Below are 22,538 nucleotides of genomic sequence, written 5' to 3' on the forward strand. Positions count from 1 at the left end.
CACTGGACACCACTTTAGGCATGAAAGTTGGGTTAGTCCTGAGGGAGACCCTGTCAGCATGAAAAATAATGAAAAGTTCCACAGCCATAAGTGCTTGTAGCTCAGACACTCTTCTAGCTGAAGTGATGGCCAGAAGCAAGGCTGTTTTCCAAGAGAGGAATTTTAACTCTGCTGAAGCTGCAGGCTCAAGGGGGGGGGGGGGGTAGCATGAGCTTTTCCAACACAAAGTTAAGGTCCCAATCAGGGGTAGAGGCTCTTCTGGGTGGCCTTAATTTGTTAGCCCCTCTAAGGAACTGCTTGATGAGAGGGTGTGAAAAGAGAGGTGGCTCTGTGCTGTAATGAGCAGAAATGGCAGAAGCATGGATTTTAATAGAAGAGAAGGATAGGCCCCTGTGAAGTAGGTCAGCTACGTAATCCAGGAGGAGAGGTAAGCACGGCTGTGCTGGTTTAGCTCCTTTAGCCTGGATCCAGGAGCAATACCTTTTCCACTTGTCAGCATAAGATTTGTTAGTGCTGGGTCATCTGGCTTCAAGTATAACGTCCAGGACCTGCTTGCTTAGGCAGGCCACTGGAGGAGAGGTCAAGGAATAAGCCAGGCTGCCAGGTTCAGGGTCTGCAATTGTGGATACAGTGTGCTATCAAAATGGGCGAGGACAGTTGGAATCTGAGGGAGGTGCCATGGAGGCATCAGAGACAGACTGCGCAGTAGTGTGTACCAGTGTTGGCGTGGCCAGTCTGGGGCAATCAGGTTGCCCTTGGTCCTCCTTTATTTTGAGTAATACCCTTCCAAGAAGAGGTAGAGGGGGAAATGCATAGATCGAGAGGTTTACCCATTGGAAGGATAGGGCATCCACTTTCCAGGCCTTGCTGTCAAGTTCCCTGGTGCACAATTTGCTGAGCTGGTGGTTGTTGTGGGAGGCAAATAGGTCCACCTTCGGGGTACCCCATTTCTGGGTTACAAGGCTGAAGGTGTTGTGGTTTAATTGCCACTCGTGTGGGTCTAGGAGATTTCTGCTTAAGTTGTCTGCCAGAGAGTTTTGGTTGTCTGGCAGGAATTGTGCTAGCACGTAAATATGCATGGCTGAAGCAGTGTGCCAAAGGGTCATGGCTAGCCTGCAGAGTGGGTTCCTCCCTGCTTGTTGATGTACCACATCACTGTGGTGTTGCCTATTTTGATTAGTAGAGGCCCTGGAGAGAGTAGGGGTCTGGAAGCTGTCAGAGCATGCTGAACAGCTAGCATCTCTTTTTGGTTGATGTGCAGATGAATTTGATTTGGGCTCCAGTGGCTCTGAATGCACCTGCCATCCAGGTGTGCACCTCAGGCATAGTCTGATGCATCTGTGGTTAGGGCCTGGACAGTGTGGGGTTGTGAAAAGGAAGTCCCTTGTTGTGGTTGCATGCTGCTCCCCACCAAAGAAAATATTTCCTTAGACAAGGTATCATAGGTATAATAGTTTCCAGGTCCTGAGAATGTTGACACCAAAGGCTTTTTAAGTATCACTGAAGTTTCCTCATATGCAGTCTGGCATAAGGAATGAGTAGAATGCAGGATGCCATGAACCCTAGAGCTTGCAGGATTTTCCTTGCAGATAACTGGGTTCTGGTGACTAGTTGAGAGAAGCAGCCTGTCAGGCAGGCTTGTTTTACTGGAGTAAGGAATGCCATCTGGGATGCTGTGTCCAGGTTTGCTCCCAGGAATACAATTTTCTGACTGGGAACTAGTTTGGATTTCTTTTTGTTTATAGTGTACCCCAGTGAGGTCAGTAGGTCCTTTACAAATGTCAGGTGCTGCAACAGCTTTTCCTGACTGACTGCCTGAATCAGGCAGTCGTCCAAGTAGGGGTAAATTTGAATATTTCTTTGTCTGCAAAAAGCAACGGCTGGAGCTAGGCATTTTGTGAAAACTCTGTGAGCAGTGGATAAGCCAAAGGGAAGTGCAGAGAACTGATAAATGCACAGATCCTGCCCTGAAATGTAGATATTTCCTGCAAGAGTCTCTAACTGGGATGTGCAGCTAGGTCTCTTTTAGGTCTAAGGTGGCTAACCAAGGCATCTTTGGATAGCATAGGAAGAAGCTGCTGGAGGGTGAGCATTTTGAATTTTGGTTCCACCAGGAAGGTGTTTAGAATGGACAGATCTAGGATTGAGTGCCCTCTTTTATGGGTACCAGGAAAAGTCTGGAATGGAAACCTTGGCCTATCTGGTCTGCAGGAACAGGCTGAATTGCCCTCATGGAGAGCAAGGAATTAACTTGGTTTTATGCCTCTGCCCACTGGTTTGGAGGAAGATCTGGGAACCCTTTTGGGGGTGGCAGTGTGTGGAAATAAAATTTGTACCCCTGGGACATTATGTTGAGGACCCATCGATCGTTGGTGATGGAGGCCCAGCTTTTTGCATGGAAGGCAAGTTTTCCTCTTAGGGGCACAAGCAGGTGGGCAGAGGTAAGAGGTGGAGTTGAAAAGTCATTGTGAATTCTTTCCATAAGGGGGTGGCTTAGCACTCCCTGTTTTAGAAGTGGAGGTACTCCATTGCTGAGATCTCTGCATTCCCTGGGACTGCTGTCTGGGGGGAGGGTCTGCTTCTCCTAGGTCTAGTCTGAGCCGGGCTTGAGGGGGCTGGAAAGGACCAGTGTTTTGAGGGGCAATGCCTACTGAATCTCAGAGGCTGGACTTGCAAAAAGTCTTTAACTGTCTGCATAGATTTAGCTTTTTCTTCCGTCTTTTTTAAAACCTCTTCTGGCTTGGTGCCAAACAGATTGTCTTTGTTCAGTGGTGCATCCAATAATTTTGATTTGACATGGTCTGGCAAGGTCTGTTCCTTAAGCCAAGCATGCCTTCTAAGTACAGAACATGTGACTTGCTGCCCTGCAGGATGCTTCTACGTCGTCAAACCCACATTGCAGGGTATGCTTAGTAACTTGGTTTGCACAATGCATAAGCTCCTGTAATTCTTTATTTTCTGCACAGTCTGGAAAGGTAGATCATTTTTGTTTATTAAGTTCCATAGTACATTGCTGGTATTTCAGCATGTGGAACTGACAATTTAATGCTCTAATGGCAAGAGTTGCAGAGGTGTATACTTTTTTACCCCATCTCAAGCTTGTGAATCCCTGTCCGAAGGGGTGGGATTCCTAGCTGTGGCTGCTTTTATTCCTTTAGGTCCTTGAGAGATGACCTCTGGGTCAGCAGTAGGATTTATGAAAAGAAATTTGTGAGAGTCAGGGAGATAGCGGTCAGGTATACTGGGAGCAGGAGGTAGAGTATCACGAGTTAAAATGGATTCCATGAAAACATCATCCAGAACAGGAGGGATAGGCTAAGGGTCTGTGCTGTGGTAAATCTAAAAATTCCGAGTCTCTTTTTGGACTGAGGATAATCCTGGCATTCCCAATGGAATTGCTCTCTCAAGGTATGTAGGGTTACACCAAAAGAAAAATCCTCTGCAGGAGAGGCAGAAGGAATGGATTCCTCTGCATCTGAATCCTCCTAAGCAGATAAGGGCATGTCTTTATAATCAGAAACCTCAGAGCCGTTGGACTCTTGATCAGATAAAACTGTTGGGGACAATTTTTTTTTTCTTTTAGAAGGGGTAGGCTGGCTTCCCCTAATCAGCATGACAAGGTCTTCCGCCATTTTAAGCATTTGAGATTGAGGCATGGAAGCAGGTGCTTGAGCTAGGGTCGTCATTTTTTTAGGTGTAGTTCGTACCCTGGGCCTTAGAAACTTGGTAGTTTTAGAAAGAACTGAAGATGCAAAAGAAGTCGTTGGTTTGTGTCGAATATCGTTAGTGCGAAGACCTTCCTCGGAAGCCGGTGCCTGCACAGTGGCTCCAGACCCATCAAAGGTAGAGACAACCGCAGGTTCCGTAGTCAAAGAATAGTCTCGCGGCATACTGGACACCGAATGGGTCTCGGTAGTGGCCTGTGAATCCATAGAAGTGGGCATTAGGGGCTGCGAAAGTGCCTTGAGTATCGGCGAACTGGCGACTAGCTTAACGGAAGCATCGTCGGCAGTTTTGGAGTTGTGCAGTCTGTCTCTGTCTTTATCCTTACGTTTTTTTGGAAGATCGGTAGTCGGATAGCTTATCTAAGCCATTTCGGAATACGGAGATCGAAGGTGAAAGTATTTAGCTATGATAAGGGCTTGACAACGTATAGTTCTGGTGTTGAACAAAGCACAAAACCAACAGCGAGGGACGTCGTGGTCTGGGCCTAAACAGGTGACACAGTAAGAATGGAAATCTCGGTGTGGTATTTGCTTTCCACAGGCGAGACAATTGTTAACTTTTTCTGACATCGGTTAGAGCAAGAAAAAAGGATCCCCAATGGGGTACTTAACTTTAGAAGACTTCAACTTCAATTTCGGAAACGAAAACTCAGGTAGCGGCTGACCGGCATTCGTGCAAACTGCTTCTGCTTTGGGCTTCTCGGCAAGAAAGACTGTTGTAATGGCGTCGGCTGCCTGTTTTTATACTACTGACAACCTGACATCAGTCCTGGAGCGACAGCAACCGACGCAGAGGTACTAAGCCTCTGGCATTCTGGCCGACTGAGGGCTACCCCAGGCAGGATAACCCAAGTGTGAGGACTGCAACAGTGAAACACAAAGAATATCAGCTCATAAATGTAAAATTAAATATTTCTCACACATTAGTTTTCATATCAGTGTGTCAGATGCATCCATACCTTATGTACTATGTTTTATTGATAGCTTTACAGTGCTTGTTACAGGCATGATTTCTAAATGTAGTGTTCATTACTTCTCATAGCAATGTCTTAAATGCGTTAATGCAGTGCAATATGCCTTTGACAGTTTTACAATGCTTGTTTACAGTTTTACAGGATTGTTACTGTTAAATGTTTGAGCCATGAAGGTTCTAGTTGTGCTTAAACTAAACAGCTTTACTAGAACCAGCGACCCCCCCCCCCAGCTTAACAAAGGTGAAACAAAATAAAACAGTATGTAAACTTATATACCTCAGTAACACAATTAAAAGCAACAGTAAGAAAACTTTAGCAACCCAATATTTAGTTAATGTTAAATACACAGCCAAAGCATGTTGGTAATGAACAGCAGTGCGTTCGTTCAAAGGAACAGTAGTTAACACAGCTCCCACCAAATGTCATGACAGTAGTGCCTGCATATAAACAGTGACAAACATGACCACTAAACATCCCTTTTGGCTTCCTGAAAGGATCATGCAACATTTTAAACATCTTACCAGTGCTGTGCTTGATGCTGTCCCCCTGACTGTTATAGTATTGCATAGATGTCTGACCTCGTTCATAGTCAGAATGAGGTCCTCTTATTCCCAAAAGTGCTGGCGATGATGTTGCACTACCAACTGCAGATGAGAAAAGGAAATCAGATCTGTTCTCTGATACACTAAGACAGTAATTCTAGCGATGTCTTTTGTAAACAAATAACTTTAGTTTTTCTTTATGCTACATTCAACAGACTAATGTTTATACATCCACCGTAAGTAAAGGCAACCTCAAAAGCAGTTACTTACCTAACAATAAGGTTTACTACAATGGGCTGAGATCCATGGTCTCGTTTTTTTTTCTTTTTCTTGAAATCAAAACCCAAATGTTGAATACAGATACCCTGACAGAATAAAAATTCCAACAGCAGCAGCAAATATGAGTTGTGTAGAAAACATACAGTCTCCATGCCTTTGCTGAGGGGTAAATACAGCTGTATGCCATTAACATGGGTGCACCACTTCCCTGGATCCCTGCTACTTAATCATTCTGATTCTAAGGTTGCATGACCTTGGACATGAATGAAACATCCCCATATATACTGGAATGCAGCACTGATGACTGAGGTGATGTAACTTTAGAAAGAATATGTACCAAATGTATGCACAGGAGTTTGAGCATTCCATGCAAAAAAAATGTTAGGTGCTTATGGCTTCAAATGTGAAACAATTTAATTAGATTTATTAGCCAGGGTATAGCATTAATCTATACATATCTATTTCAGGCCCTGTCTGAGGATAAAAAAAAAAAGAAAACAGGCAAGTATTCAGAAATTCAAATATCACAGCTACAGTGTGTCAAAAAGAAGAAATACACATAAATCGCAGACAAATAACTATACAATGTGCATGTTGTTGTCTTTCGGCTTTTCCCGGTTAGGGGTCGCCACAGTGGAACTCCGGTCCGTTAATGATTGGCAGTAGATTTTCACGAACGTCGAGGTGCCAGCACGACGTTCAGCCTTCAACGAAGGCATGCCTATTTACGCATGTCTTTCGAACGCCCACCCAATCGCAGGGGGGACATGCAGACTCCATACAGAAGGCACTCCCCGCACTCCAGCCGAGAATCGAACGGGAGAACCTCTTGCTGTGAGGCAACAATGCTACCGCTGCACCACCGCGGAAGTATATGTGCATATCATGTAGAAAAGGATTGACTATTTACAGAAAAGCTTACCCTATAGAGGGTAAGCACTTAAATAATGGCATCCTGAACTTATTAATATTATGAAAGTTTGAGTAAATAGAAAGAAACTGCATCTTAAAGTGCCCAAGTGATACCAGAGTTTTAAAACATTGGCATGCAGTTGTCTTTGTTGACCAGGGTATAGCACTGACCAAGGATAAAAACAAAGCAGACAAATGTTCAATATTTCAAACTTACAGTTAAAAAAAAAAAAAACATAAACCTGCTCCAATGCACAGAGAGATAAAGCACTGACTATGGCACTGGCGACATGAGTTCACTTAGAATACCAGGTACCTTAGGAGCTGCCAGTGAGGATCAGAATTAGTAACCACTGCTGGTGCACTCATCCTAAAGCAAGGGACGTGGTTCTGGCTTGCTACAAGGATGACAACTAATGGAAACATGAGGTGTTTCACAGAGTGGAAGTCTGAGCTCATGCAGCCTGCACTGTCTGAATGCACTCGCGCTCATAAGTTGAGTGTCCTCAACATATGGAGGCATTCTTCCCCTCAGGGAACCACAATAGTAGAGCTCAGAAGAGCTGCCAAGGGGAGGTGCTTCCAGGTGAGACAGGTTGGGAGTCCTTGCATGACCAATAAGGTGGCTCACTCACTACTACTCGCCTCCAGCTGTGGAACAGAAGGATGACTGGGATTCATAGACAAGACCAAATGGGCTGTAGTGCTCCTGCTTATCCTGACAATGTCTAGCTTCCATGTCCGTCAAAATGAATGGGCCAGCTGGGTTCAGGTAGATCACCCACTGGGTGAAGTCCTGCGGGAAGAAAAAAATTATATAAATATATTAAGGAAGTTATACTAGAATAACTGCAAAATATACATAAAGAAATGAGTGAATGTCATCTAAGGCATGGAGTACTTCTTAAAGAAAAGTTAACCTGTGAAGGGTAGATAAATGTATACTGTGCATAATGGTATCCTAACCTTATTAACAACTGCATCAGTGATGTGGCCTTTGTCCATAGCAATTAAGATAACATCAGTCAGTGCCTAAAGGGCTGTCACAGTACTACTAGCTAACCAAAAGCCACATTGGCTTATTAACATAGTCCTGGGTGTTTAATGCAGTGTCCAAATTGAATGTGGAATTTGGAAAGAAAGTGTAACTTGAAGAGGTCAACAGATAACTGAGCTTTTAAAACATTGACATACAAAAGTCCTTGTTAAGTGTTGTTTGATATTTTGTCTGAATTTATGCAAATGGCACATCTGTGATACATGAAGTATGGATCCCCAGAGTATGAGGCCTTGTACTGAAAAAATGTAGTTAATACATATAGACTCTTTCTCATATTAAGAGCATGTTGGAAAAGTAAGAGAAGGAAGGTAGCTTGAGTAGTTTAAAAATTAGGGAGCTAAGTAACAAGAGCTACTTTCTGCTGAACAGGGAGCTATTTATCTTTGTTTAATAACAAACATTGCTCTGTTCTTCGGGTATAAGATACAAAACAGATACTTTGTTATTTGTTACTAGTAGTTTGTGAAGTTTCTTCTATGAAGCTGAGGTGCGAAAGGAACCCTGTACTCCAGCTGAAGTAGGAGGATTAGTTTTCCTACAGTTCGCCGGTCTGATGCATATAAGAAGTGTTACATTACTCATACCCACAAGCTTTTGAATTTTGGCTGCAGTTAAGTCTGATGTTAGTCTAGTAACAGTTCTAGATATTTGAAGGATGTAATTTCTAGTGGATTTTGGTGATAGCCATGTATAATCCAGTAAAAGGGCACTGGACACAACTTTTGTAATCTGCCAAAGAGCATGGCTTCGGCTTTGAAATGGATTAAATAGGTTTCCTGGAGCTTAGCCAGTTACTTACAGTAAATAGATCTTGCTGGAGTGAGATGAGGGGGATAATTATAAATTACCATGTGCTCTATGTAAAGAAAGATGGGGAGCTGGGGTTGTCTGCTGGTAGTCTGTTCATATACAGGGAGAAAAATAATGAGCAGAATATGGATCCTTGTGGCACCACCATAGACTAGGAGGGCAGGAGAAGATTTAGAGTACCGTATTACTACTGCAATGTAGAGAACTGTATTATTATTGCAATGTAGAGTACCGTATTATTATTGCAATGTAGAGTACCGTATTACTATTGCAATGTAGAGAACCGTATTATTACTGAAATGTAGAGCACTGTATTATTACTGCAATGTAGAATACCCTATTATTACTGCAATGCAGAGTACTGTATCATTACTGCAGTGCAGAGTACTGTATCATTACTGCAATGCAGAGTACTGTATCATTACTGCAATGTAGAGAACCGTATTATTACTGCAATGTAGAGAACCGTATTATTACTGCAGTGTAGAGAACCGTATTATTACTGCAGTGTAGAGAACCGTATTACTACTGCAGTGTAGAGAACCGTATTATTCCTGCAATGTAGAGAATCGTATTACTACTGCAATGTAGAGAACCGTATTATTACTGCAATGTAGAATACGCTGTCATTACTGCAATGCAGAGTACTGTATCATTACTGCAGTGCAGAGTACTGTATCATTACTGCAGTGTGCAGTCCAGTCTGGTGGACCCCAGCAATAAACAAGTTGTACAACAGAAGGAGGAAGCTACTACATGACAGAGCAAAATCCCTAAAAGGGAAGGCATCTCTGATCAGTACTAGCAAAAAATTACGATCCCTCATAAAATCCTCCAAGGCCAGCTTCGAGAGAAAAATTGCACAGGACACTAAAGACAATCACAAGGCTATCTTTAGCTATGTTAGGAACCTGGGATGCAACTCCCAGATATGCTCAGAGTTGATTCTAAACAACAAAAAATACACTGAACCCACAGACATTGCAAACATCCTGGCAGACAGGTTCAGTGCAAACGTCTCCCCCCCCTTCCCCCCCAAAAGAGCAAATATCTATTCCAGCAGAGTGCAGCCTCCCTAACATCTCAGATGCTCAGGTGAAAGCCGCCCTCTCCAAAGCAAAAAACACTGCTTCAATGGGACCAGACGGTGTCCCGGGTTGCATCCTACATGAACTCCAAGAACAACTAAACCCTCACATAGAACTGCTGTACAATCTCAGCCTCACCACAGGATATTTACCCAAAGAATGGCATACAGCAACAGTGGTCCCACTCCACAAAGGTGGTGCCTCAACAGACCCTGGTAACTATCGCCCCATAAGCCTAACTAGCCTTATCTGCAAGGCCATGGAGAGGATCATCATGGAACTCATAAACAAAGACATTGGGGACCTACAGACACTAGATCCTACCCAATTCGGCTTTGTCAAGGGCAGATCCTGCCTCTTGAACCTGGTCGACTTTTTCAAAACAGTCACCAAGGCCATAGATGAAGGGAAGGTAGTCCACACAGCCTATCTGGACCTCGTAAAGGCATTTGACACAATACTCCACTCGGGCATCATAGATAAGCTATCCAGCTTAAATATAAACCCCTATGTCACAAGATGGGTTGCTAACTGGCTCAAAGACAGAACCCACAGAGTCAGAATTGCCGGAGCCATGTCAGACTTGAAACCGTTTACAAGTGGTGTCCCAACAAGGCTCTGTCCTGGGACCTCTCTTGTTCGGCATATACTTCTCCGAGGTACAGGTCAATACGGGAGGACTATGGCTGACCAAGTTCGCAGATGACTGCAAACTGGGCGCCATAATTGACTCTCCAGCTGACACGAACATCCTCCAAAAAGGTCTCACAGAGACGGATAACTGGTGCTAGAGCCATGGCCTAAAGCTAAATGCCAAAAAGTGTATAGTCATACCCTTTGGCAAAAACAAAGTGCCCACAAATTACCACATAGGTGGCAACCTATTAAGTACGGAAGAAGTAATTAGGGACCTGGGGACCCAAGTTGATAGCAATCTCTCCTTTGACAACCACATTGCCAAAGTGGTTAGAAAGACCTTCTAACATAGCCCCCCTTATCACGAAAGGATTCACATCTAGATCAAGTGAGGTAATAGTGCCCCTTTATTCATCCCTCATCAGGCCCATCATAGAATACAATGCCCCTTTTGGGATGTACCTTACCCGACACCTGCAGCAACTAGAAAGACCCCAAAAGTACCTCACAAAGAGGATCAAGGGACTCAAACAGATCCCATATGCTGCCCGGTTAAAAAAACTCCAGCTCTACTCAGTTGCATACTGCCTACTTCGAGGCGATCTATGCCTGACATACAAAGCTATGTCCAACCCAGAATTAATGGACATGCTCCACCTCAGAAAATCTAAATCCCTTAGAACCACATGCTCGAGGAACTTGAACCTCAGCACAGAAATAAATAGAACATGCTGGAGGGACAGATTCATAACCCAGAGGCTCCCTTCGCTCTGGAATAGAATCCCAGTCCATGTTAGGCAGAGCACCTCACTGAGGAATCTTGATGAGTGGATGGGAGATCGTAGGTTTACCCCGGGGATTACTTCTGTGTCACTACTAGACAGAGGCACAGTAAACTAACCTTAAAAAGGGCACAGCAAACTCAAATCAAAGGGTGGCGAAAGCCAAACACACTCGGGCTAGGCTTATAAATGCCCCAGGGCAGATAGCCTAGTATGAACCTATGAACCTATGTAGAGAACCGTATTATTACTGCAATGTAGAGAACCGTATTATTACTGCAATGTAGAGTACCGTATTACTACTGCAATGTAGAGAACAGTATTATTACTGCAGTGTAGAGTACCGTATTACTACTGCAATGTAGAGAACTGTATTACTACTGCAATGGAGAGAAAGTACAGTTGTGTACACTTACCATATAGATGTCACAGTGTATTCACTGTTGCAGTCCTCACATTTGGGTTATCTGCTTGCAGTATCCCTCAGTCGGCCTGATTAAGAAAGTCTTGGGTCTTGCGTCAGTTGCTGTGTCTTCTTCCGTGACGTCAGGTCGTCAGGGGTATAAAACATGCAGGTGACGCCATAACATCAGTTTTTCTTGCCCCAGATGTCAGGTGCTCCCCCAATGGGGAGCAATTAAATATATGTAAAAATACAAGGTTATACCTCCAACAAAAAAGCAAATACACCAAAAAGCTTTTAAGCATAGTTAAGGAGAGTAGAGGTACAGCCAAAATAAGTCAGGGGGCTGGAGGGAGGGTAACCAGGACTGCAATAGTGAATACACTCGAACATCTACATTTATGGTAAGTGTACACAACTGTACTATGTTCTTCGTGTTTCACTATTGCAGTCGTCACATTTGGGGAGACTTCCAAAGCTAAGGATGGGAGGAGGAATTTAGATAGCATTAGGACCAGCTATAAGGCCCTACATGACCGCAGTGGCAAAGCCAGCTCTGGACTTTGGTAATGCTTGGTGAAAGTATGTATAGAACTCCAGGTAGCAACTTCTAGGATGTCCCTGGTAGGGACGCCTCTGAGAAAGGCTGTAGAGGTAGATGCAGCCCTGGTTGAGTGGGGTCTGATCCCCTGTGGGATAGGTTTTCCACAGTGCTTATAGCAGAAATGAATGCAACGGCCTATCCATTTAGAAATGGTTTACTTTGAAATAGCCTTCCCCTCTGTCCCTACAGCAAATGCCACCAGCAGTTGTTCAGATTTCCTTTGAGGTTTAGTCCTGTCCAAGTTATCTGTGCACATCTAAGGAGTGCAGTATCCGTTCCCCTTTGTTCTGTGGATTAGGTAAGAAGGTTGGCAAATGGATGGACTGATTAAGCGCCACACTGGATACCACCTTGGACCTGAAGTAGGGATTGGTTCTGAGGGACACCCTGTCTGCATGAAAGATGATGAAAGGTTCCACTGCCATAAGGGCCTGTAATCCTGATACCCTTTCTAGCTGAGGTGATTGTTAAAAGGAAAGCTGTTTTCCAAGAAAGAAATGTTAAATCTGCAGTAGCAGCTGGCTCGAAAGGAGGGAGAGTGAGTTTTTCCAATAGAAAGTTAAGGTCCCAAGCTGGGGTTGGAGCTTTCCTGGGTGGTCTTAAACGTTTGGCCCCTCTGAGGAACTGCTTGAGCAGTGGATGAGAAAAGAGGGGAGGTTCTGTGTTATAATGAGCTGAAATGGCTGAGGCGTGAATTTTGATGAAGGAAAAAGACAGGCCCTTGTGAAGCATCTCAGTTAAGTATTGTAAAATCTGAGGTAAATTGGGCACTGCTGTGCTCGTCCCTTGAGATTGGTTTCAGGCACAGAATCTTTGCCATTTTTCAGCATAAGATTTTCTAGCACTAGGCCTCCTTGCCTCTAAAATGATATCCATCACTGGTTTACTGAGGGATGGTAAAGGATAGATTAGGAAATTAGCCAGGCTGCTAGGTTCAGAGTTTGAAGCAGAGGGTGCAGAATCTGGTTCTCCTACTGAGACAGCAGGGTAGGAGTCTGAGGCAGGTGCCATGGGGCCAACAGTGACACACTGCGCAAGAGGGGGTACCCAGTGTTGGCACCGTCAGTCTGGTGCAATCAAAATCATCCTTGGTGTGTCTTGTTTGATCTTTACTAGTACTTTGGAGAGCAGAGGCAGAGGAGGAAAGGCATAAAATGATAGGTTTTTCCCACTGAAGGACAGAGCATCCATTTTCCATGCCTGTTTGTGGGGAGTCCTTGTGCAAAATTTGTCCAATTGTTGGTTCTTTGGGGAGGCAAACAGGTCTATATCTGGGCTCCCCCATTTGCTTGTCAACATGTTGAAAATCCTTGGTTCCAGTTTCCACTTATGTGGGTCCATGAGGTTTCTGCTTAGTCCGTCTGCCAGTGTATTTAGTTTTTCTGGCAGGAATTGAGCTTGTAGATGCACTTGGTAGCTCAAGGCTGTGTTCCATAATGCCATGGCTAGTCTGCAGAGGGATTAACGATGTGCCCCTCTGCTTTTTTATGTACCACATAACAGTAGTGTTGTCCGTCTTGACCATTAATTGTCCTGGAAGAATGTGGTCCTTGAAGACTGTCAAAGCATTCTGTACAGCTAACAGTTCTTTCTGATTGATATGCAGGTGTATTTAACTTAGGTTCCATTTGCCTGAATGCACTTCCCTGCCAGGTGAGCCCCCCATGCATAGTCTGATGCGTCTCTTGCTAGGGTTTGGGCGGCAGGGGTAATGTGAATGGTAGTCCCTTGTTTTGGTAGCAGACCTCTGCCCACCAAAGGAACTCTAGGCATAGGCAAGGTATGATAGGAATCATTGCTTCTAGATCCTGAGAATGTTGACACCATAGGCTTTTTAGATACCATTGTAGTTTCCTCATATGTAGTCTTGCATATGGAATTAGAAGGATGCAGGAGGCCATGAACCCCAAGGCTTGTAGTATTTGCCTTGCAGATAGCAGGGTTTTTGTGGCCACTTGTTTGAAATAGGTTGTCAAATGAATTTGTTTCTCTGGCGTGAAGAAAGTCATCTGGGAAGGAAGTTGTATTCAAGCTTGCTCCCAGGAATATAATTTGTTGACAGGGTACCAGGTGTGATTTCTTTTCATTTATGGTGTACCCCAGACAAGTTAATACCCTTTGTACAAAGGCCAGATAATTCAAAAGTATGTCCTGGCTTTTTGCCTGAATTAGACAATCATCCAGGTATGGGTATATTTGAATATTTCTTTGCCTGCAAAATGCAATGACTGAAGCTAGGCACTTTGTGAATACCCTGGGTGCAGAAGACAAGCCAAAGGGCAGTGCAGAGAACTGACAGTGCATGTAGCCTGCTTTGAAGTGTAGGTATCTTCTGCAAGACTCCCTGAATCGGATGTGCAGGTATGCTTCCTTTAAATCTAGTTTTGCCAACAAGGTGTCTTTGCCTAGCATAGGGAGCAACTGGTGAAGAGTCAGCATCTTGAATTTTGGAATCACCATAAAGGTGTTTAGAGTAGACAGGTCCATGATAGGACACCATGAATTGTCTTTTCTGGGTACCAGGAAAAGTCTTGAGTAGAAACCTTGTCCCTTTTCCTCTTCTGGTACCAACTGAATAGCCCCCATGGTAAAGAGAGGAAGTACTTGCTTTTGGGACTCTGTCCACTGATTTGGGGGTAGATCTGGCCACCCACTTGGTGTTGGTAACATGTGGAAGTGAAATCTGTATCCCTGGGACACAATATTTAAAACCCATTTGTACTGGGTAGTGAGTTCCCAGTTCTTGGCATGAAGAGCAATCTTTCCCCCCAAAGGGGCAGTCAGTTGAGAAATGCTTGGAAGTTTTAAAAAGTCATTGAGGCAGTTTACCATAGGGGGGAGTTTTATTACGCCCAGATTTGGAAATGGAGGCCCCCCACTGCTTAGTCCTGTGCGTACCCTGGGACTGAAGCCTGAGAGCTCTGCTGGATCTGGGTTTGGACTGAGAAGGTCTGGAAGAGGCAGGAAAAAAACAATTCTTGGAAGGCTAATGCCTACTAAACCTTGGAGGTTGTACTTGTAAAAAATCTAACAGTTTGCATGGATTTAGCTTTTTCCTCCATCTTTTTAAGAACTTCTTCTGTCTTGTTGCCAAACAGGCGGTCCTGGTTTAAGGGAGTATCCAGTAATTTCGCTTTAACATGATCTGGCAAGGATTGTTCCTTAAGCCACGCATACCTTCTAAGTACAGACCCAGTTACAGCAGCCCCGCAAGATGGCTCTAGTGAATCAAACCCACATTGCAAGTATGTTTTCCAACCTGTTCAGCTGAATGCAGTAAATCCTGTAAATCCTTATTTTCAGCGCAATCAGGAATCATCATTATTTTCTGTTTAAGCAATCCAATAATATGCTGCTGATACTTTAACATATGAAACTGGCAGTTTAAGGCCCTAATGGCCAAAGTTGCAGAAGTGTATACCTTCTTACCCCATCTAGCCAGCGCCCTGGAGTCTCTATCAGAGGGGGTAGGATTTTTGGCAGTAGTAGCTTTAATGCCCTTGGGACCCTGTGAAATGGTCTCAGGATCCATAGCAGGATTTTCAAAAAGGAACTTGTGAGAGTCAAGGACCTTGTAATATCTATCAGGTTTTCTGGGAGCAGGAAGTAGAGAGTCAGGGGCCAAGTTAGATTCTGAAAAGGCATCATCAGCAATGTCTAGTACAGGAGGTATGGCTAAATGCCTGTGCTGGGGCAGGAGTAAGAAGTCCCTAAGCCTCTTTTTAGAATCAGAGAAATCCTGACTTTCCCAACGAAAATGCTCCCTGAGAGTATGCAAGGTTTCACCAAAAGAGAAATCCCATAGGGGAGAAGCAGAGGGAATACAGTCCTCAGCATCAGAATCCTTATAGGTAGATAAGGGTAAATCCTGGTCATCAGAGGAAACAGAAAATTCAGAATCCTGGTCAGAAGTATCATAAGCAAACTCAGTCCTAGGTCTCTTAGAGGTGGAAGGTTGGCTTTCCCTAAATAAAGTAATAAGGTCTTCAGCCATGTGGTCTGGGCGTCAGTTTTCCAGGCATGGTTTGAGATTTAGGCCTTGAAGAAGAAGATGGCGTCAGTTTAATATGCAAGTCAGTAGGCCTGAATACACCCTCAGAAGCCAGTGCCTGCACAGTGGCTCCGGACCCATCCAAGGTAGAGACATCCGCAGGTTCCACAGTTGAAGCATCTCGCGGCATACCAGACTCCAAATGGGTCTCAGTAGAGGCCTGCGAATCCGAATTAGCGGGTATCAGGGGCTGCGAAAGCGCCTCACTGAGTACCGGCGAACTGGCGACTGGCTTAGGAGAAGCGTCGTCGGGAGCTTTGGACCTAGGCGGCCTGTCTCTGCCTTTATCTTTGCGTTTTTTTTGGAATGTCGGTAGTTGGGTGGTTTACCGAGGATATATCAGGACAGTTGAACCGAACACCAACATATTTAGAAACGAAAATATACCGACAACAGATAGCTTGTGGTTTAAATAAGGCACAAAACCGACAGTGAGGTACGTCGTGGTCAGGGCCTAGGCAAGGAATACAGTGCGAATGAAAATCTTTATGAGGTATTTGCTTTCCACAAGTATGCATTTATTTACTTTTACTGACATCGGTTAAGAGCAAGAAAAAGTTTCCCCAATGAGGTACTTAGCTTTTAGTTGAAGACTTTGGTTCTGAAATTCGAAAACGAAAATTTCAGGAGTCGACCGACCGGCACTTGCGAACTGCTTCTGCTTCGGGCACCGCACAGCAAGAAAGACAGATGTAATGGCATCGGCTGCATACTTTATACCCCTGACAACCTGACTTTATGGAAGAAGAGACAGTAACCGACGCAGGACCCAAAACTTTGTTAATCAGGCCAACTGAGGGCTACTCCAAGTAGATAACCCAAATGTGATGACTGCAACAGTGAAACACGAAGAACATCCGTATTACTACTGCAATGCAGAGTACCGTATTACTACTGCAATGTAGAGAACCATATTACTACTGCAGTGTAGAGAACCGTATTACTACTTCAATGTAGAGAACCGTATTACTACTGCAATGTAGAGAACCGTATTACTACTGCAGTGTAGAGCACTGTATTATTACTGCAGTGTAGAGTACTGTATTATTACTGCAGTGTAAAGCACTGTATTATTACTGCAATGTAGAGAACCGTATTACTACTGCAATGTAGAGTACCGTATTGCTACTGCAATGTAGAGAACTGTATTATTACTGCAGTGTAGAGAACTGTATTACTGCAGTGTAGAGAACAGTATTATTACTGTAGTGTAAAGAACCGAATTACTACTGCAATGTAGAGCACTGTATTATTACTGCAATGTAGAATAACCTGTTATTACTGCAATGCAGAGTACTGTATCATTACTGCAATGTAGAGTACCGTATTATTACTGCAATGGAGAGCACCATATTATTACTGCAGTGTAGAGCACTGTATTACTGCAATATAGAATACCCTGTTATTACTGCAGTGCAGAGTACTGTGTGATTACTGCAGTGCAGAGTACTGTATCATTACTGCAATATAGAGTACCATATTACTGCAATGTAGAGAACCGTATTATTACTGCAGTGTAGAGCACTGTATTATTACTGCAATGTAGAATACCCTATTACTATTGCAATGCAGAGTACTGTATCATTACTGCAATGTAGAGTACCATATTATTACTGCAGTGTAGAGACCTGTATTATTACTGCAGTGTAGAGCAGTGTATTATTACTGCAATGTAGAATACCCTGTTATTCCTGCAATGCAGAGTACTGTATCATTACTGCAATGAAGAGTACGACATTATTACTGCAATGGTATGATTGGAGAGGAAATTGTAAAACTACTGGCATGCTTTGCTACTAATGCCATATTCTAAAAACTATTTGAAGAAGATTACTACCAACTTGGTCAAATTAATACTGCACCTGTGATGTGGCCTTTGCCCATGGTATCGGTCAGTTCACAAAGGACAGCCACATTGCTACTATATGACCAAAAGCCACAGAGATTTATTAACATACTTCTGAGGTTTTAATGCACTCTCAAAGTTGAATATAGGCAAGTTTTTTTCCACAATTTTCCCAACTGCAGGGTGGACTGAGATTTGTCTATAATCAAAGGGATGGCAGAGACTGATAATTTTTGGAACAAGTTTAAGGATGGTTTTCTTCCATACTGATGGGACCATGGCACAGCACAAGGACAGGTTTTGGATGTGTTTTATACAGTCTAATACACAGTCTGATTATGCCTTGTTTGACATTTACTCTTGGTCTATGCCTAGAGGACCATTACTAGGACTTTTGTTAAGACTAGATTACATTTCTTTTACTGTAATTGCTTTAAAGTAAAATGGTGGGGAGAATTCAGATGGAGTTTGCTCTGGGAAGGGATAGATGGGTGGAGTCTAAGGGTGTGGAGTGGGGAACTGATTGAATTCTTTGAGGAAACCTTCAACTGTAATACAGCTTTTGGTAGTGGTATACATGTTGAGAGAATTAAGGCTGGTTTGATTACTCCTCCTGTTAACTTGATTTATCTGTTTCCATTTTTTGTTTGAGTAAATAACGTAGATTTATAATGTTGAAGGTAAGAGGATGTGTGCCTTCTTATCCTCTGTTTTGCTAGGTTGAGGAAAGTAAAGAACCTTTGTTTGTCTTTGTGTTGTTTTCCTTCCTTACTGTTCAGGCTTCCTCTCTGACTTTTTCTAAAGCCTTAAGTTCTCTAGTCACACATCCATATTGATTAGGTGTATAAAGTTGGGTTATTCTTGGGAATACTTTGTTCTGAGTGGCTTGAAGTATAACAGAATATGGGCAATTAATTCTGGGTTCTGGGAGGAAAGGATTGGGCTTCAGTCTGTCTGGGTCAGAATACTTCAGAGGGTCTGAAAGTTCCTGGTAGTTTTATGCCAAAAGGTCAATTTGTTCGCTTTAGAGTGATTTGTAAATTATTAATATGAAAGGTGTTTACTAAGTGTGAATGGGAGAACATCTGGGGAGAAAACTTTGGAAAGTTTATGATTATTATATCTAGAAGAGAATGATTTTAGATCTAAGTTTTAGTCTTATAGGCTCACTGATAACTTGGAGTAAACCTAGGTCTGCTAGCTATTTGACAATTTTTGGGCTATTAGTTTTGGTTGAAATCTCCCATTAATACTAAGTGAATTCATCATAGGACGGAAAAAGCAATTGTGCTGATTAGTTTGAGTGGAGGAGAAGATAAGCACATGTGATGTGCGGGTCAGGAGTCTTGCTTTGAGAAATTTTTACAACTATCAAGTCATTTTCATATTTACTATTTATTTATTTATTTATTTATTTGAAATTTGGAAACAGAGTAAGTAGACCGATCAACTGACCCTTTCAGCAATGGACTGGGCAACAGAGGAGCAAAATACAGAAAATAAAAAAATCAATATCAAAAATGAAAATATATCACATAAAAATGCATATCAAAAGCAAATACACATAAAAGGGAAACAAATATTCACAGTATTTTGAACAGTGAAACTATGCATTATGTACATTTACAAGGTGCAGTTCTCTTGGCAAAGTGATAATATTCCCGTTATACTAAATCTATGAGACGACATTAACTTAGCCAGTAGCATGAAAGTAGTTACAGGCAGTTTGTTCTACTAGCTGCTCCTTCTGTTAGCCCTGACACCATCCAATGTTGTTTTAGAATATATTTCTCAGGGTAGCAGATTCAATGTTGTTGGCCCAAGTTTAGCGAAGGCCTTTTCCCCTACTGTAGTGCCAAAAAGAGGTCTCAAAATAAAGTCATTATTCTGACTTCCTTTCAATGAACAGGATGGTTCTCTTACCTGTATGTTTGATTTTGGAGATGGTGGGGGTGACACTGAGCGAGCATGATAATTTTGTACAAATGCATGTTGAGCAGCTTAGTAGCTCAGCTGGTAATCTGTAGCCAACAAGAGAGATCATTTGTCTGCTTGAAGTACAAAATAACAGACTTTCCAATATCTGCAGTTTTTGTACACTGGTATTTGATTGAAGCATTAATAAATGTAGGGCAGTAAGAAGATGCATAAAAATGTAGTTAACAGTAAAGTATGAAAAGTAGATTTATAAGGTATTATGATGCCCCCCCCTTCTTAAACCTGGTTTGTTGTTTAGGGTTTAGCTGTAGCATCACAAGTCTGAATGAAGGGGTAGGGTGTCACCTTTGACCCCTGATTCTGTGAATTTGGGGTAGGGTGTCACTTTTGACCCCTGATTCTATTAATTATCTGATAGCTATCAGAAATGTATTGTTTTAGGAACATGCTGAACTTCTCTAATTTATTTTTGATGATTCCTCTACTGATTAGGTATCCCTTAGTAGAATGGTTACGACAAGGCTCAGGGTCCAAGGATTCTTTCTATGCTGCCCTGCAGAAGAAGCAAACATAACTGGTGAAAGTTTAAATACATATCTTTGCCATTTATGTAGCAGTAAGCTATTAGTTTTGTGTTGTAGGCAGCAAATGTTGGCAAGAAAAGTAAGTGTTGCATGGTATGGATGATAACAGACTTTATACATTACAAAAATTTTAGACATTATGGGAATCTTATAACATGTTATGATATTTTGTGTGTGTGTATAAGAACATTAGTAAAAAGAGGGTGACAGTGTAGATGAACAGAAGATGTAGAGTATAGCTCCATGGTGATGCACTTGAAATCATTGTGAAATATGCCTAATATTGTGGCAAACTAGTAAATGTAGGATGCTATTAGATTTGGAACTCTACCTGCACTTTTCGGATTTTAAGGTCCTGGGATGAATTTAATGTGCTGATGCAAATTTATGATATTTAAACTGATTGGTCTTAGAAAGCTGTTGTAGTTTTTAATTGTATACTGCACCATTAAGATCCCCGCTGCTTACTTAAGTGGGAGGAGATAAAGTAGAAAGGTATGTGGAACAGGGGTGGCTGGGGATGGGGGTGGGAGAAGATTGAAGAGGGATCACAAGCCAATGTGAGTGACAGCCAGTCAGTGTGAACATGCACTATCAGCAGACAGCACTTCACCGGTAAGATGCAGCTGCTGTGACTATGCAATGTCACAAAGGTTTTGACCAAAACACATGTACTTAATGTTAATTATAATTTATTTAACCAACAATGTATTTTAGCTTTCTGACATTGATTCTGACACCCTGGACAGTAGTATGCCCATGCATCATGACTCTTAACTGTATTGGAACACAATACCTAAAAAATTACTACTCTTCAGCAACTTAGTATAAAACTGAGTTTGTCAATCTGTGTAAATGCTATCAGAAAAGTGGAAGCAAAAAAACAAAAAGAAAGAAGAGAGAAAGTAGGGCAAAAGATGAAGCCCAAGTTTAGCACTCCACATCTAGTGCCGTAACCATACACTATTTTATTGTCCAGTTGGCTGAGCTGTAGACTGCAGCTCCACAGGTGTGATGCCAGTGACCACAATATTGGCACGGGCTGAAATTCACTGAAAATGTCTAAGAATCAGGAAGTGAAACAATACAAGAAAAAAAGGGAGGGGATAAAAAGCAACTAATTCTGCAGGGACACTACAAAAGGCAGCTGTCCACTTAGCCATAATGGGGGGACAGAACACTTATATGACTGCCAGTCTGCTGACTTCCCATGTATGGCTGACATTTCGTCAAAGCCACAGTGTGTAGGTAACTGAGATACTTTGTTAGAACTGTGAAAGAGAAACATACTAGAACTGGTTCAGAGTAGATGCATAAAAGAGTGTACATACATATGCTCTGATCTTGCTGACTTAGCACCACAGGTTACAAGCTACTCACAGACAAGTTCCTGCAGCTTAGAGCAAAAACGTAATGTGAACAGCAGCACTGTAGCAAAAATGCAACATTGGTATAGACAGAATTATCACTCCAGAGGTGAAGAAATAGTCAATCAAGAGGCAGCACAGATGTTAAAGTACATTAATGTGAAACATGGAGATACAAAGTAATAGGTGATCAGACAGCTAAAAAGAACAACAAAAAAAAACAGTTAAAACTGTTACCATCTCTCCAGACATACAGTTCAAAAGAAAACATCTATATACTTGCATATATGCAAAAATTATATATTTCATAGTTTAACAGATTTATACACAGCAAAGGGAAGTTCTCCATTAAGCATTTGTTTTCACAGATAAAAGGACTAGGATGACTTAGAAAAGAAGTGTTAACATTCATATCCATTACTGCACCTAGCATTCTAAACTGTAACAATGGTTATTTAGCTTGGTGGTGTGAGAAAGGAAGAACTAATACTGTTGACCGAACTCATAAAAAGTTGCTTTAGTTGACAACAAACAAAAAAAACAAAATTAAGCATACCTTCAAAGGTCAGCCACTAGAAATATTAGCCACTCTTTAGAGTGATAGCCAAACAGTGTGTAAACACGTACGTGTGCCATCAGCAGACAGGGTTTCACGCTAAGGAGCAATGGCTATAACTTTTCAGTGTCATTTAGGCCTTGTTCAAATATTTAACCAAAAGGAAAACATTTAATATTAATGGTAACCTAATTAATTTAGCTTTTGACAGCAGAGACACCCTGAGCAGTACAATGCCTACAGCATGTGCGTCATCAATCTAACTGGATCATAGCACAAAGTTTAGAAAATCACTGTTCTCCAGCAGCCCAGAAAAAGACTGAACTTGGCACCCTGTGCAAGTGTTACTGGAAGAGGGCATACAGGGCAAAGGGTCATTCC

The 22,538-nt window shown here is 42.5% G+C and overlaps 1 protein-coding gene across 10 annotated transcripts in view; it reads right to left on the bottom strand.

Annotated features, from left to right (window-relative positions):
• PKP4 (plakophilin 4) overlaps positions 1–22,538 on the bottom strand; it is a 3,210,231-nt gene that overhangs the window by 64,733 nt on the left and 3,122,960 nt on the right. For all 10 annotated transcript variants that reach the window (XM_044074755.1, XM_044074756.1, XM_044074758.1 and 7 more), the window contains one exon: positions 5,221–5,343. In XM_044074755.1, the coding sequence (XP_043930690.1) occupies positions 5,221–5,343 (123 nt within the window). The remainder of the gene's footprint in view (positions 1–5,220; positions 5,344–22,538) is intronic.

Source organism: Protopterus annectens, chromosome 6.part0, assembly GCF_019279795.1.
Source record: "Protopterus annectens isolate FY-2018-M chromosome 6.part0, PAN1.0, whole genome shotgun sequence".
Taxonomy (NCBI): Eukaryota; Metazoa; Chordata; order Ceratodontiformes; family Protopteridae; genus Protopterus; species Protopterus annectens.